Source organism: Bison bison, unplaced genomic scaffold (assembly GCF_000754665.1).
Source record: "Bison bison bison isolate TAMUID 2011002044 unplaced genomic scaffold, Bison_UMD1.0 scf7180017863946, whole genome shotgun sequence".
Lineage (NCBI taxonomy): Eukaryota > Metazoa > Chordata > Mammalia > Artiodactyla > Bovidae > Bison > Bison bison.
Window position 1 is genome coordinate 887,184 of NW_011494518.1, and position 17,894 is coordinate 905,077.

The 17,894-nt window shown below is 36.5% G+C and overlaps 1 protein-coding gene across 1 annotated transcript in view; it reads right to left on the reverse strand.

Moving 5' to 3' along the window:
* Positions 1–17,888, reverse strand: part of SSFA2 (sperm specific antigen 2) — a 36,748-nt gene extending 18,860 nt beyond the window's left edge. The window contains 10 exon segments of the mRNA XM_010833846.1: positions 2,560–2,632; positions 8,784–9,368; positions 9,370–9,485; positions 10,355–10,563; positions 11,777–11,875; positions 11,961–12,000; positions 13,381–13,437; positions 14,281–14,330; positions 17,225–17,270; positions 17,624–17,888. Of these exon segments, the coding sequence (XP_010832148.1) occupies positions 2,560–2,632; positions 8,784–9,368; positions 9,370–9,485; positions 10,355–10,563; positions 11,777–11,875; positions 11,961–12,000; positions 13,381–13,437; positions 14,281–14,330; positions 17,225–17,270; positions 17,624–17,837 (1,489 nt within the window). The 5' untranslated portion in view covers positions 17,838–17,888.
* Between the last annotated feature and the right edge of the window lie 6 nt (positions 17,889–17,894).

Here is a 17,894-nt window from a genome sequence, read left to right on the forward strand (position 1 = left end):
GAACTGATCCATATCTTAATAAGTTTAGGTAAATTGTAATAACTGTGAAACTGAATTAGAGTAAGCTGTTACTACAGGTACTAATTATGCAGTACATTATCCGAGAAAATGATTAACATGCCACAGGAGTCATCACCATAATTGTATGTTTGCATACCTTTTTAAAAAGAAAAACTAGATTGTCAGTATTCTGAAAACAGGAACCTTATTTATTCCTGTTTGTATCCCAAGTAACTAGAGCAAGCCAACAATAAAAACGTATTTGCTGAATTCATCAATCTCCATAAAGTTATCTCCATAAAGCAACAACAGACTTCAACAGTTGCTTAGAGGATTTAGAGGTGAAACTGCCCGATCTGCTTGGGCAAAGGGCAGCTGCCAAAGAGCCCAGGAAGCCCTGACCAGCTTCCCTCCGGTTCTCTCCCCTGAGTCGTCTTGGCCACCGTGCAGCACCGCCCGTGCCAAGAGCCCCCTCCGCAGTCAGCCCAGTCTGAATTCACACACACACCAGGTCAAGTGTGGACTGCTTAGGCTTCAGAGCAGATGTCAGGCAGTGGAAAGAACAAGGAGACCTGGGTCAAGTCCTGGCTTTATCATCGTAAGCAGTAACTCCTCTCCTCAGAAAATGAGACAATAGTTCTCCTACCTTACCGTGTTACTTCAGAAACTAAGTAGAATGTAGGTGAAACCGTTTTTGTAAACTATAAATCACGATTGAGACTCTTTAGTCAGACATTTCAGTTTCACAAAAAGCATAGTTTACCAAAGAAAAAGGCAGAATTAAAAAGAAACAGACTTGTGTCCTAACTGAAGAGGTAAGACATTATTTCTAATTAAAAACTAGGAAGTTAAAGCAAACATTACAGTGAGAACAAAACAAAAGGTGCCAATTCTATTTATCCAGCATCACAGAGAAACAGTGCACCTGCATACCCTGCTAGGCCAAAGAAAATATTGAACATCTTTGGCAGTAAGGACACTATTGGACTGTTCTTAACATGCCAGTGAATGTTAACTTGTGACATGAGTTGCGTCACTAAACCTCTATTGTAAATCCTGGGACTGCATCTGAGATTTAGATTACTGTAGCTTCAGAAATTCTATTACCAAAGTGGGAAGCATTTTTATACATGCGCTGTGTGCACTTTTACTAAACTTGTGAGATGAATATATTACCAGTGATTCAAATTCTGCCACTAGGATTAACATACTTGCATATCACATCAAAATTTGGAAGGCTACTTTAAAAAAAATGACTAAAACACACTATTGTTCTTTCTCCCTCTTTCATGCATATACACAAAACTATTTTACTGTTAATTTACAAAGATGTGATTCAAAAAAGAGTTACCATTTTTAGTTATGGCACCAGAAATAAGAGCTCCTACAGAAGACAAGAGGAAGAAACTCAGATGTGAATACAAACCACATTCCATCTTTCCCACTACAGGAAGCTTACTCCTCAAGGATCTTAAGGTAATTATACTGTTTTCATCCCCCTTTTGACACAGGGCAAGCTGCTTTATCCAATGCATCCCTTTACCTATCTAAAGCAAAGATTCCTGGATGGCTATGAACTCTGCCTTACAGCTCAGGAACACATATATTTATGGGCTCACAAAGGGAAAAAAATTAAGCAGTAAAGTTCATTTTGTGTCTGAGCAGAACTGTGGTGCCCTAGGGAGAGTGGGGATCTTGTTTGTCAGTACTGTACTGCAATAGAAAAAGAAAATTTATATGCAGATTGTTTCATATGGAGTCACTCCAGAGATCAGAAGAGAACATGTAATTTCCTATTCTAGGAACACACATATGAATCTTGCTTTAAAAAAAAACAAAAACAAAAAAACAGGGTGGTTCAGCATGTGTGAAGTTTTAAAAATAAATACTCCTACCTTCAGTGGTCATTTAACTTCTCTTCTCCTTTCCTTTCTCCCTAAATCTCCAAAGCTTTACAACTTTGAAGATGATCAGACATGTTTTTCTTGTTGCAAGTTAAAAGTGAAAGAAATTGATTCAAAGGGTCTTTGGTCAATAATTAATAACTCAAGAGAAGAACAGTACCTACAGCAACTCACCTTTGATCTAGTTTGAATTTAACTAGCTTTAACTATCGCTGAGAAACTGGTGTTTTCTGCCAGAGGCACATTCATGTATTATACCTAGGAGCTAGATTTAAGTAATGAAAACCCAGAGGTGGCTAATACAAGTCTACATCTCAAACATAAGCATGTAAAAAGCAGGCCTGACTTTGTTGCTCTACCACTTCCCATCTAGCCCTTGTGCAGAACTAAAACATTATTTAGAATACACATAACTGTGCAAGGAGGTCATTACAAGATAAGTGAATTAAAATTACTTTATGAGCACAAAAGTCTTCAGGAAGATACCAAAGATTCTACAATCAAACCATAATGAAGCATGCACACCTGTGTTCTTCATCTTCTTTTTATATTTATAAGCACTGCAAACACTGACCGATGAAAAAACCCCTTTTCCACATCACCCAAAGACATTTCGGTAATGTGCTCAGATACCAGTGAGTACAGGCTTACTTACCTCTTTTTGACTTGTTAAGACCTAGCTGGTAAGTGGTTGGAACATGAGGAGCTTCTCCCTCTGTACTTTGGACCTACAGAAGAGTTTTAGGTAGTTAAAACTTGAAGAATCGGTGGCAAAGAAGAATACTTCTTAATAATCATTTACTAACAACCAATCTAACTAAGAAGGTACCAATGCTTTATATATTTAAAAAGTGCAACCTATCTCAAAATTGTTATAATGTCCCACATCTCAATTTTATGATCTATTTTTCAGTTAACAACAGGACTTTCTAGCTAACAAAGAAAACTAACTACATGCGTAAAGTATAATACTTCATTAAAAATAAGTTGCTATTAAATGAAAAACAGAGCCATAAGAAAAAGTTCTTCTCTAAATGTTAAACTTAGAAGTGTAAGGTCAATCCCAGAGAAACACTAGTACACTCACTGCAATCACTTAAGGCGATTACAAGTCTTGCATCTTGAAAACCAGCACATCATGCTCCCATTGCAAAATCTTATAAAAGTCCACAAATTTTCAGGTTTCACATAACCACTCATGTGTAAGATGGCTTTGTCTTGACATAAATGTTCTTTCAAGACATAACTTGGAAGTTGTATGTGGACAAGCAGGTTTCATTACAGGATTAAAATGTGAAAGATCTTAGCCATAAATTCTCCATGAAAATTACGTTCAAATAGATACCAAACCCACAGAAGCTGTCCTTTTATGCTGTCTTTTTGTTTTCCTACCTGAACAACTACATAATTTAGGAACTGCCTGATTCTTTACTCATCATACCCACTCCTCCAATATTCTATCTATCCTAACAACTTAACTCTATCCTAAAATTAAATACTTGCGGGAGTATAATACTAATGCCCAACCGTTTACTCTGAAATGATTTGTACTTAAAATACTAAATAACATCCTAGTAAAGTGGGAAAACCCGCCAAACGTTTGGGCTTTTGGCCTTGAACAAACTGGAAAGTAAATAGCAAACAAGTTTTAGATAGAACCCTGTTTTTGAGCTATGAATCCCATTCCAGAGTAAGAAATATTCCATAGGAATGAGAGTAGAAAAGCCAACATGAAAAACTTAAAAAGGTTAAAGATCTTATTATCCAGTTTTAAAACTGCTCTGATCTGTGCTTTGTTCTTAGCAGTAGCAGCAGCTACATAGTTGAACATGAATCCATGTTTGTCTATCTTTTGAAAACTGAAAGCATCCTGGTCATTTAAAACCATCACCTATAAATTACATATAAAACAGTTTCTACTATTCTTTGTTATTATCAAAAAATTATACTCTTCAAAGCAGCAGACATAAGTTCAACAGGAAAACCATTGTTTTGTGTGCAAAGAAACAAAATACATTTTCTTTTTATAGTCAACAGAAGGTCTATTATTAGCCTCTATTCAGGCCTAGCCTACTTCAAAGAGTTTTCTGTAAAACCAAATATCAAACAGACTGAAAAAGTATAACAGAAACCAAAATGTCTCCTTAATTTTATTCTAAGAATCTCAGCTTAGGCAAAAGATTATGATCTCTCGTTTTTAAATGCAGAATTATCACATATTCTATTCTTCGTGTGTGTGCTCAGTCATGTTCAACTCTTTGCAACCACATGGACTGTAGCCCTCCAGGCTCCTCTGTCCATGAAACTGTCCAGGCAAAAATACTAGAGTGGGTAGCCATTTCCTTCTCCAGGAGGTCTTTCCGACCCAGAGATCAAACTGTGTCTCTTGCATTGCAAGCAGATTCTTTACCACTATGCCATAGGAATTCCCTATTCTATTCTTCAGATTTATAAATTTAGTCACAAGATAACATGACTTTAATGTATATGTATCCTCAGTGAACTATCCTTCAAGATGCTACTCCACTGTCAAAAAAAACCCAAAAAACAAAAAACTCCCTCTCCCTCCACTACAAATTCCATAATTAACAACAAAAAAAAAAGAACAGGGCCCTTAAAAATGAGCTGACAGTATCATATTTTACTAATAAAGCCACTAAAGTCAGGATCCTTCCTCCCACTTACTTAAAATCATCAATCACTTGGAAGACAGAAAAAGACTTGCTAGCGATAATGGTTGAATTTCACAGCTCATTATGTTTCAGTATTAGTTATAGTCTATGGGGTCGCACAGAGTTGGACACGACTGAAGCGACTTAGCAGCAGCAATAGTTATAGAAGTGCAGAGGAAAGCATTCAAATTCAAGATGGGGTGCCCCACAGAAAATTATAATCCAAACACAGATCTTAAGATTTATTTGGCAAGATTTTTCCTATTCCATGGTTTTAAATCCTTAGTGAAATTCTGGTCCTTTGCTATAAGTTGATCTTTTATCAACTACAGCTAAATATTGATAACTGAATTAAGTGATGGATAATGGGTGTTCCCTCTACTATTTAATCTCTGGGTAAGTTTGAAGCTTCTCATAATAAAAATTAAAAAAAAACACTCAAAATGATAAAAATCACTGGGTCTCAGTGTTTTGGGATTTAAAGCTATAGGAAAACAGCTTTAGAATAATCCACACATTTGAGTTACGACATTTTAAAAATGTTTTAATCAAACAAAGATTTCTTTTTGAATCAATGTCCTGCTACCACGCAGATACCTAGTTTGGTTTTTCAAAACCTGTCACATTTATCTTGACTAAAATACATCTTCTTAGGCACAATACTGTTGTACTGTGTTTTATAGAGCAGCAAACACACAGAATGTTCTAACTCAACCCTTCCTCTAAGATTTAAAAAAACGTATACAGCAAAAAGGTCTTCCCAGGTGGCGCTAATGGTAAAGAACCTGCCTGCCAATGCAGGAGACATAAGGGACATGGGTTCAACCCCTAGGTCAGGAAGATCCCCTGGAGGAGCGCACAGCAACCCACCCCAGAATTCTTGCCAGAAGAAGCCCATGGACAGAGGAGCCTGGCGGACTACAGTCCATAGGGTTACACAGAGCTGGACACGATTACAGCGCCTTAGCAGGCAAAAAAACAAAAACCAACTTAGTATAGCAAAAAACAAAACTGAAGCTTCAAAAATCACAATCCTAATTTTTAATGATGCCTCAAAAAATTCAAAGGAAAGCATTATTTTTCCAAAGAAGTGGCATGAAGCTGTGCATTGCATGACTTGAGTTCTTGCCAGTGTCTGACCCTATTAACCGTCGGACTGTACAAATTGTATGGCATAATCAAAAGGAGTAGGTTTGTACAAAGACCCAAATTCAAGTCTTATTCTGAAAGACCAATGGAACAAGTTAACTGTCAGGTATTTGACTGGTTTGGGATTTCTTTAACTCAGGCCAGTAAATGTAATAAGAATCCTGAAATTTAATGGCTAAAAATAGGTAATGAAGTACATAAGTTAAATCAGTAATCAGTGTGAAGACAGGATTAGAAACATTTACTAAAGCATCAGTAGGTTAAAAAATTGCATATGCAGCTGATGGTATCTTAATTTAAATATAAACTTATTTATAGAGACACAAGGTAACTTATTTACAGAAATACATAGATAAAAACTCTCCTTCCTTTAACATTCAAAGTATAAGAAATTTTTCCTTTACACCTAAAAGATGAACAATTGCTTATAGAGTAAAATCATTCTGGTTTAACTGTGAATCATTCATACTACTAATCTGTGGCTCTAGACAGTTACCATGATGTATCTATTCGAAATAAATTATTTCAAGAACACAAGAATAATCCAAGCAAGTCATTAAGAATTAGAAAACTCAAGAGTAGGTCTTTAAAACTTTCAGATACAATGAAACTAGCCTGCAAGATAGTTTTTATAAGGAAAATTGATTTTTAATTGAAAAGTATCTGACCCTTTTTTTTTAATCTTAAGAGATAGTCATTTTCACTCTCCAAGGCCTGGCTCAGTCTTGTCATCTATTTAACTCTTTTTACATTTAAATAGTTCTCTCTGCTCCTGGTGACTGTCAGATCTTACCTTCTGCCTCAGGGGGACCACGCAGCTTCATACAGAGAGCCACGTCTGCAATTTTTTCTCCCACCTAGTTACCTAGAGCAGTTGGCATTCAAGGAACCTGAAAACTGGCTTACTGAGAGACAGTGTGTGTGCTCTAGCTTATATTTATTCTCTGTTTTTACAAAAGGAAGAAAGTTCCCAATAGGAATCAAGCCTCAAGGGAAAAGAGTGCAAAAGAAAAAAGTAACAACCTACTTTGAATAGGATCTAAAAGTTTGCTTTAATAAGATTGTTCTCTTCATTTGTTGGTATGATTCAACAAGCTTGGGAGAAAAGGAAATTAAAGAAACACACTATTTCCTTTCTTTATCCATTGTTCTACAAGCTTTCTTTACAGTTCCCAAAGGGATTAAAAACACAATTCTAAGAGGTTTTTATCCATATTTGAAATATATCTGAAGAATAAGGATTATCCTTAAAATTCCCTGTATTTACAACATAGCTATGGTTGACTATGTATTATTTTTGGAAAACAGAAATCTTCAGTTATTCTTAAACCATCCATGCCTGTAATCTTGGACTTCAAAAAAATACACTTCCATGTCAAGTTACTTTCTTCAGTAACTGCTCTTGCCAGCAGAGGGAGCAAAAAAAAAAAAACAAAAAACCCTGCCCATAAAAAAACAACCCAGTTTTAATGTTCACTTGCCACCAAAGTACATCTATCTAGCACTTAATAAACATTGTAAAGAACTTTTGTGTATGGTATCAGTAACAAAACTTTGGCTTAGAACTCAAGAATTCTAGAAATTAAAAAGCAACATGTAAGAGTGTTTTTTCATCTGAGTCACTAAATCAGGTCTACAAGTAACCAACAAGTATTTGCACTCTATTTGACTGTCATAGAAGAGGGGCCCTAAAGGAAGGCAAGAAGGTACACTTTATGAATGCTAGGACAAGTTTAGACCAAAACAAAGACAAAAGAGCAACTCAACAACAAAATGGAACAAAAAGGTTCTATTAAAGTTGTCATCTTCTGAATTCATTATAATGAGAAATAAAGCAGCTTACCAAAAAATGTAACATATTTCAAAGGCCTGCTCTTGCCTCCTTTTTAGTTGGAATTAAAGTACTAAAAGGTGCATTCAAAGACCACAAAAAAGATATGAACAACTGGAATTTTGCAATAAATGAAAAGTCTTAACTGAATGAGGGATACACACTCACCTAAGAGGACATTTTATGGGCAGAATCAATTATCGCTTCCTAGTTCCCTAAAACAATGGCAAGCGATTCTAAAACAGCTGTGAACTATCACTATTCTGTAATAAAATTTAAAAAGAAAAATTACACACTGTACAATTTATAGCCACAAATCGTCCAATTTGAAATTTATGTAAACTAGTAAGAAAGTCAGTCAATCCTAAAGAAAATCAACCCTGAATATTCACTGGAAGGACTGTTTTGCTGAAGCTGAAGCTCCAATGCTTTGGCCATCTGATGGGAAGAGCAGACTCATTGGAAAAGTCACTGATGCTGTGAAAGACTGAAGGCAAAAGGAGAAAGGGGTGACAGAGGATCAGATGGCTAGACAGCACCACTGGCTCCAGCTCAATGGATATAAATTTGAGCAAACTCTGGGAGACAGTAGAAGACCAGGGAGCCTGGCAGGCTACAGTCCATGGTGTCCCAGAGTCCGACACGACTTAGCGACTGAACACCACCACCAACAAAGAATATCACGTTTAAAAAAAAGTAACCAAACACTCACTGGTGGTCTTCCCGGGCTGCAGAAATTCTTTCAAACCTTCTTCCTCAAGGTTTCCTATAGCTTCATGTTCTTTCTAGTCCCATACCCAGACCTAACCTCAAAATCTTCACACTTACCCTTCCACTGAGATAACATTCAGAAAAGCTTGCCCAAAGGTACACAGCAATTCAGTGGCCCAAACAGAACTCAAACCCATCTGACTTCAAAGCCTGTTATCTCTAACTACTAGGCAACATTGATCTGAGTTTGAATATACTCTCTCAGGGCATTCTCACAGCATCAAACTGTTAAAACTGAGAAAGAAAAACAATGGTGACAGAAGATCCAGAGGAGCTATTACACTGACACCACACAGTCCAGTGACATCTTGGTCTGTGAAACAAAAAACCTGAAAAGTCAAAATCAAGATTTTTTCTAGTATACATCCATTCACCAACTTTCATTTTAAAGACATTTGGGGGCACTGTTTTCCCTAACTCACTGGTTGAAACAGTCCTCAGTAGTTTTCCACCTACCTCTTCCATTTCAAAGGAGTCCTTCTGCTGTGCCATTATATTTCTTATGGATGGGATCATGAGTGGTGCACATGGCTCTTTTTCAGGTGTGCACAAAGGGACATTTTTCAGCTCCCCGCTATTTTCCAGCTCACTATGACTGGACATGTTGAAATCACCACCTAAATCAGTTTCTAGAATACCAGATTCCTCATCCAGTTTATTCTCATGACTTTGAGTTTCTTGACTTTGTCCACTTTCAGCTTCACGGTTAAAATTACTATTTGCTTCATCAGAAAGTCCATCAATGTCAGAATTCTCCACAAGAGCTGCTGAACTGCCTGACACTTCTTCTTTAACTGTAGCCAACACAGAAGACGACTCTTTCTTCTTCACAACTTTCTGAGACTTCTGATCGTTTTTATTGCCACTTTCTTCCATCACTGAAATGTTTACTATCTTTCCTTTGTCAACTGCCAGGGAAGGAGTACTGCCTTCTCCTTTCTCTGTTTTTTCAATACATAAGTTTAGTTTCGATAGTGTTTTCATTAAGCGATTTGCAGTGTTACTCCGGGTTAGAGGTGGAGGTGAGTCTGTCTCCTTGTTTAGAGGTCACTGAGGACATACTTCCAATTCTCTGCAGGGGAGTCCCAGAGACTTGGGAATATAAAGAAGAAAATGCGTTGGCCACAGTAGTAAGCACTTCAATTTGACGAAAACGGCCTACAAAAGTAAAAAAATAAATAAATTTATATATATATATATTTATGTTTATATGTGTATATATACACCTATTATTAATTAAACCATTATTATGGTTCAGAATTTCAATAACTGAACTACTTAGATCACAAAGATTATGAAACCAGATTCTTTTCTTTATCTAACACTTAAAACCTCTCTATTTACTGTGGAGAGGGAGAAAGATTTTTCACTCTTAAGTACTAGAATTTATGTTTTAAAAAATCACAAGGAAGGACAAAGCATAACGACAACACGGAATAAAATAGACAGGACTGCTATTGATCTATAGCTGCTATTGAACTCTTCCAAATGTTAAGTATATGTAAGCATATATTTTATACCTAATGGGAGGGGGCTTGGATTTACAGATCTCTTAAAACTAATCCAAGGACCACCGAGTTTCCCACTGTTGGGAATGCCTGGTCAATAGAAAAAAATAAATAAATAAGCAGAAGATTTAACATGAAAAATCATCAGATTAGCCATACCTTTATAGATTTATAGGAAAAGCATCTGAAAGTGACTGACCTCAACTAATAGTAAAAGGCCTCTCCTTTATTTATTTTCTTTTGGAACAAAAGCAATCTGGAGATATGTGTAAGGTTCCACAGGTAAGTTACATTCTCCAATGTAACACTTAAGTGGAGAATGGGGTGGGAGGATAGGTAAATTAACTTCTATAAATAGAATAATAAAAATTTAGAATAAGCAAACAGCTTTTGTATTAACCTCAATAATTAAATTTCCACAATTATTCTTAGAAATTAGTAAGGCCTTAAAAACAAGACCATCTTGCTGTGTAGATGAAAAAATTTTTTAAATAATATGCTAACATTTAAAAACCTTACTTGTTAAAGCGTAATTTGGATTTTCTACTTCCATCCGTTGCATCTGTGCACTCAGAAATACTTTAATATCTATTCCTCTGGCAAATGATGATGAATTAAAAAATCTGGAAGGAATTTTGGAAGCAATATCTGGTTCATCTCGTCCAAATCCAAGATTATAGAGGATTTCTTCAGGGTCTTCCTCATAAAGTTCCAACAATTCTGAAACACTAAAAAAGAAAAAAAGAAATCAAGATGTAAAGTAAGTTTATAGTCCACATCACATTATAAATGAATTCACATCCCTACTTTCTTGTGAAAAGATCCTATACCCCTTCTACTCTTTAAACCATTATTTATTTCAACATTTTTATACATTATGCACCAAATGCAATAAATAACCCTTAAAAGGAGTCTGTTCTTTCAAGCTGTTAGTTTTGAGAAAAAGAGCTAAGCCCTAAGAACACCAATAACACCCTCAGTAAAGAAACTATCTGATTCCTCACCTTATTTTTTTTGTCATTTTAAGAGATGTCCAGTAAAGCAGCTAAACAATTAGAGGACAGATGAGGGAGAACAAAGAGTAAACAGATTAAAGAAAAAATGAAAGTGGAAAATGGACTAGGAAGTTGGTACAACTTTGGTATCAAGGGACACTCTGCAGAACTTGAGTTTTTCTGCTATCTTTCGCTGTCCTAGAAGAGGCAATACAGGTAACAACTGATCTCAGAAAGGTGAGGGAGGAGCTTACTTTCAACTTTTTTCTAACCACTTGCACCCAGGAAGCAGGAGGAGTAAAGTAAGGAGAGTTTGGATAACACAGGGGTTAATTCCTGCTCTAATTCTATTGGGAATTGAACACTTTGTAACCCTTATCTCTCATGCCGGGGATAATCCAAGCTGAGACTCACTGGGGAAACCAGGAATGTTAGAGACAGAAGGTGAGCAGAAGGAAATTTCAATTTGTTTCAGAGAAAATGTTCAAATTTCACAACAATAATCTGGACAATAAGCTGCTTGTTTATGCATACGTATTTGCTTATTTTTATATTTTAAAGATATTTGGTTTTATATGAAGATAAATCTATGTTTCAATATCAAGCTTTAAATTACAAAGATTTATTCTGATATTTATATCAGAGTAACTCAAGACTCTAGCAGAATGGAAAATTTTGGAAGTAGAAATTATTCCACTATGGAGTTCCTCTCTCATAGGGCTCAAAATACTCATTATGGATTCCAGCAACATTATTAACATATTTGTTAACTTTTACTTAATCTTAATTTAAAAAAAAAGACACTTCTGTCAGTTATGTTGATCTATGAAACACTCTGGATTCCTTTTGACTTCACACTGTCAAGCCAAATCCAAGGCTAAAAAAGTGATCAGATTAGGTCATCTACAACACAATGTAATTGCAGTATAAGCTCAGAATAAGGTACCTTGAGACTGTCCCACTACTTTTCCCAGATCCAGTGGAATTCATACTTCTTCCCTTCTGATGAAACTGTAGTCTTCTCTCTTTGGCCAAAATATTACTGCTATAAACAAAAGTATATTATATAAATTTTATCTCCACAAATATTCCTAATGTTTAGAAAGGAAAAAAAACAAACAGCTACATACCAATTATCAATTTGAGCATCAATTTCATGAAGGTGGTTCGCTAAAGGTAAAAGAGTAAGTGGAAAGCACAACTATTAGCAAGACAATAACTACTGTGATACAATCATTTAAAAAGCAAATTAGCCACTGATTCTTTTCTTACCTATCTGTATATTATCTTTAATGACAGATTTAATGTGCCAGGACAAGAGTTTGGTATATTAGACATTTAGCAATAATAATGTGGCTAATTTGCCTTATTCTAGGTTCATCAACTGTAACAAATGTGCTAGTCTAGTAGGGGGATGTTGACAACAAAGAAGCTATGCATATATAGGGCAGAAACCATATGGGAAACCTCTGTACCTTCCCCTCAATTTTTCTCTGAAAAGAACTGTTTAAAAAAAATAAAAATGAAGTCTTACAAAGAAATTCCATATTGTGAGGCTACTAAGGTAGTTATTAAAAGTGCTATTTACAATAACATTGGAAATGCATTTTAATACTGATTGGGGAGCAGTAAGTTTAAGCTTTACAGTTTATTTTATAGAGTTTATTCCTGGAAAAGATATTAACAGAAATATAAAAACTAACATATTCACATATTCTATAGAGTTTTCAGTGTTAGATGGCTCTTAATAAGTAATCTATCACACAGATTGGCTTCAAACAGCAAGAGATCAAGAATATTAAATTCAGTGGGTAAATTCACTATACATCAACTTACAATTCAAAAAGATTTAATAAAATCCTTAACTCTTTTTTTATAAAAAGCACTCATTAATAACCTAGCTAAACAGCAACGAATAATTTCAAAATACCAATAAAACAATAAAAAATTCTTAAGTTTACATTGTGGAAAGCTTTATTATGAATCCACAGGAAAAGATAATCTGCGAAAATTTAAACATAGCACAATACACTTTTAAAATCCTAATTTAGCTTTGAACAGACATCAGTATAATGATTTCTAATTAACTTCTAGTAACTCTAATTTGTCTTTTCCTTTAATCTTCTAAAAATCTGGAAAAAGAGGAAGGAAAGAAAGGCACTTGAATGCAAAAAAAAAAAAAGACAAGCTGCAGCTGTATACCTCACACTAAAATAAGTTTCACTGCAATTTTCTCACATATAAATATTTAAGCTTCCTTTTGTGGGACAAGTCTTCCCTCAGTTATATCACCATTATTTGCCCCCAAACAGTTCCTTTAGAGCATTAAAGTCCAATGAAAACCTTTGAGTATTTCACAGTGGTTTTTCAGAGCCATTTCTACAGGTCTCCAAAAGGCTCTCACTAGATTAACACCTAAAAGTTTCTGTAAAATGTGTCTGAGCCACTTTTAAGAACTTTAACTCTGAGGGTCATAAACCTGAAAACATGTCACTTTCTGTTTTTTTTTAATTTTAAAACTATATGAAAATACAGTTCTTCCAAACATACCTTCAGCTCCCAATGACAAATCATCTTCAAAACTTCCCCCATTTCTCACAAGCACACCTGAAAGAAACATCAGAAGATTCATCCCAGTCATCTGTTCTTCCTGACCCCCATATAAAATCATTGTTTTAATTTAAACAAACTGACCAAGCAAAATATAAGACAGAGTAAAGGATTTCAGACATGAATGTCCTCATAAGTTACTCTCCTTATAATTTCAGGAAGAAGACACACGTTTTCACTTCATTGTGAAGGAAACCATCATTTGCAACCAGGTAAAATTGCTAGAAGCTAGAATCTACTGGCTACTTTATACTCAATAAGCCTTTAAGACGTTGAATTAGATAATGTATCTTACCCAACAGTTTCACGGAAAACCAGATTCCGGTACAGTCACTTCTTTTACCCCCTTATATTAAGTTGGGAGCTCAAGCTAGATTTTCCTGATACTGTAAATAGTTTTTATATGCCTTGCCACTACCTGCACATTCTTATTGTACTTTGAACTTTAGAATTCCACCTTGCACAGGTGGTAAAATTTCAGGTGTGGCAATTTCAGTTCATGTAAGCAAAGAAATGACCTAATTCACTCAATATATATTTTCCCTATGTTTACACATCACATTTCTGTATTTAATTAGTCTCTATAATATCTAACTGAACAATAAAAAAAAACGAGTTTCACATTGTGCAAAGGCTTAGTAATTTGTTTAAACTCACCACAGTTTTTATGGTTCATGACAAGGTTTCCCCCTTTTGGCTTTTATCTTAGAACTGCATATTTTATAAACATGAACATCACTTTTATAATTTATATATACACACGCACACATTCACTTTCACTCCCAGGACAATAGTAGGACCCTTATAAAGAACAGATTTAGAAAGGCAGCTTTCTCTTACCCTTGAGCGTACTACCGCTTTGTTCATCCAGTGAGGCTCCCAAAGGGGTACTGAAATCACAGAAACATATCAGCCTTAGTCTTAAAAAGCTGTCTGGAGAGCTGCCATTGCCCTGCCTGACACTTTAAAGGGTTATAGCTAAGCGAGCTTCTAATCACAGTTTAACATTTCTCCCCAACACACAGGGAATGCAAGTGGATTACATAAGTAATATGCTACCAAGCAAATACCTATCATCAAGTCAGCTCACCAGGAATGATTTAATCACATGTCTGATCTGCCAGCAATTAAGAGCAAGAATGGCAATTACAAATGATATGAATTGGCATTTTCTTTACAAAAACAGAAAAAAGAGAATGACAGTAGGCATTTAGAAAATGTCTGCTCCTCTCAATCCCTTCTCTAGAAACAGGAAACAGAATTAAAAGAAAACAAGTCCTTATCTCAATAAAATTAAAAAGTCAAAGTCTAGTTAGAAATAAGGCTCAACAGTTTTCTTAAATCTCATCTAGCATTTTAGAGCGCCACTCAGCACCTCCCTTACACCAACTATTATCTTTTCTGATACAGTAGAGAAGTTTGGAATTCATTTTATGCTTTTAAACTGAAAAAATACATATATTCTTCATTTAACTCTGAAAAGATTACTAAAAAGTTGGCTTGAGAATCTATCTTAAGAATTAGCCATTACTAAAATTCTTTCACGTTCTTATTGTTCAAACAAGTCTTTTAAATGCAAAATATTTATCTCTTTCTCAAAACTAAGCTAAAGAAACAGATTATTTTATTATAAAAGTTCTACTTTGTGTCATAAGTCTTTTGCCAGTAACAATTTGTACCTGTTATAGATTCACACCAGACATGGAATCAATCATAAAAATATCAGTTTCAAAAAAATATTACTGAAACGCCAATATTAAAAGTTTCTACAAACAAATATACAAGCAATGGCAATTCTTTAAAAATTAGTGTTTTTGAAATCTAAAAGAATAAGCAGTGACCATAAAATCTCTAAGTTTTTGCACATATTTTAAAAAGCTAAACTTTATGCCTTCAAAAAAAGTCATTCCTCTCCCATGATGGCTTCTTGTGTAGGACAAAACACTGCCTTACTCCTGCAGATATCTCTACTGGCCTGGGCACCAACAGAAGATGGCAAATGAGCAGACTATAACTGCCATTCTCCTTCAGAAACAAGTCTCTCATAATTGCTGTCTTACAAATCTTATCAAAAACTCTGTATCTTCTTAGAGGCTACTTTATTCAAGCAATGTGTTTCCACTTAGCCTGTGGTGGGGGGAGGTGGATTTTTAAAATAAAGACTCCCTTTAAGAAAAAACAACAAGGTATCTTTATTCAGGATATAGAAAGCAATAAGAAAACAAAGATTATTTGAGAACCTATCATGGGGGAATATGCTGTCTTTAAATCACCTGTACATAATATACAAAGTAGACTGAGTCTAGGAAGGATCCTAAATTGTTATAGGGGAAAAAAAAAAAAATACAGTCACATATACTCTACAGTCAAATCTGTGATGATTAAAACTCACAGTAAAAGACTGTTCTAGCTTTCCAGAGTACAAATGAATGTCCCTTTTGTACAGAATAGGTACAACAGTAGGGAACAAGAAAGAAATTGATGAAAGAAATCCATGAGGGAAGAAGCAAGAGAATTTAGAATCTGCCTATATGAATCAAGATTAGCAACAAAACTTCAGGAATTTTCAGAGATCACATGTCCTGGTGAATGTTAACATTTGCCCATTGCATTTATCTGTAAAGATGTACTTATTTATTGTCTGCTTGATGTGATCTCTTATACAATCTTAATTTCTACACGTCATAAAAACATGATTCTTCTCTTGCTCTTAAACATTTTTTTGTGTATTTTTACAAAGAGGGTCCATATATCTCATATTTCAGAAGGGTCTGTGATATCCAGAATAAAAGGAGTTCAATAATGGAGTGTTCAGCAAGACTCCAAGCAATTTACCAAAACAGGATACCAACAGAGCAGTGGCCAGTATTTTGGGTCTTTAGGAGAGAAAAACAAACTGGCATCTATAAGAATCAGTTCTCTCTCCTCTCCCAAAAGAGACTTCCCAAACTCTGGTACTTGGACAAAAAGGTGAAGAAAAGCCCAAATTGACATGGCAAAAAATATATACAGAAGCAAACACCTTAACAAAAGTTAAAAAGCCTACATTCTTCACAGGAGATTTTATAAGTAGCAAATAAGTTGGAAAAAATAATTAAAATATGAAACAGGCACATTTTACTGTAGTAAGATATGATCAATCTCCTCTGTACTTTATCAAACATTTCTGTGCCAGCTATCAAAGCATGTAATTAAACTGATTTATGTAGCCTGAATGTCTTCAAAGCTCTATTTCCCTTCTGTGAATTCCATGGCCATCTGACAAATCCACGTCCAAGGTGTAAACTAGAACAAAATTAGCTAGTTTTAATAGCTCTCCAAACAGAATTAAGGCACCAGCATAAAGTTAAAGCCCAGTTAATGTAGTTAAGTAAATTAAACTCATTTAAAACACATTTGAAAAGGAAATGACTCTATGCCAGATGTACAGATGTCAAAACAAATGCAAAATAAAATACTGTGTGAAATGTGACATGCCTTTCAAATAAAAACGGGCCAGCATAATAATATGGCATGATTATCTGTTTTAGGTTTCTGATCTCTGATGCTAACATCACGCTCCGGAACTGAAGTCCTAACAACTGTAAAGTCAACATGGTCACCAAATAATCGGCGGTCACAGCACTTCCATTTCTAATCGTTTAAAGGAGGAAGCTATCCGCCGGCTTACTTTCCGGTTCAGAGCTTATGAGGTTCACGGGACCCACAGGGACTGCGGCCCGAGTCACTCCGCCCGGGCGTCCCAGCTGAGCGGATCTCCCCCCGGACGCGAGCGAGGACTCACCGGCAGTCCTTGAGCCATATCGCGATCTTCTCGTTGGGCACGTTTCCTGCAGGACAGAGCGAGGGGACAGCTCGTTACCGACCCCAGGGGAACTCTGTCCACGGGGCCACCCTGGATACCCCTAGGGAGAATCTTACTGGGGACAAAATGCAGCCTAAGCCACACGTAGCAGTGACCACCTGAAGGGAAATGATGGCACCGGGGTGTCTGTGTTGACGCTGGAGACGCCTTGCCAAGCGCGCGCGTTTAAAGGTCGAAAGTGTCCCCTCTCCCCCCTGCCTGGAGCCCAGGAGGTCTTCCAGAACTCAGAGCAGTCGCCCAAGGCGCACGAGACTTTCCTCAGCCAGCCCGCACTCCCCCGAGCTCCCCGCCCGCCGCTGCCCGGCCGGGCGCACGGACCTCTCCCCGCGGCCGCCGGCAGCTTCGTTCCGGAGAGGTCGTCCTCGTCCTCGTCCTCGTCCTCGTCCTGCGTCGTCGCTTCTGTGGACAGGTCCTCTGTCTCCGACGCCTGCCAGGAGCCGCGGCACTTGGCCCAGGCCTTCCTCCTGCGACTCGCCACTTGCCACTCGAGTTCCTCCTCCGCCTCCGCCGACGCCACCAGGGGCCGGTCCATGGCCACACTGGGGGCTCCGCAGCCCCAGCCGGAGCCTGTGAGAGACACGGCGGCGGC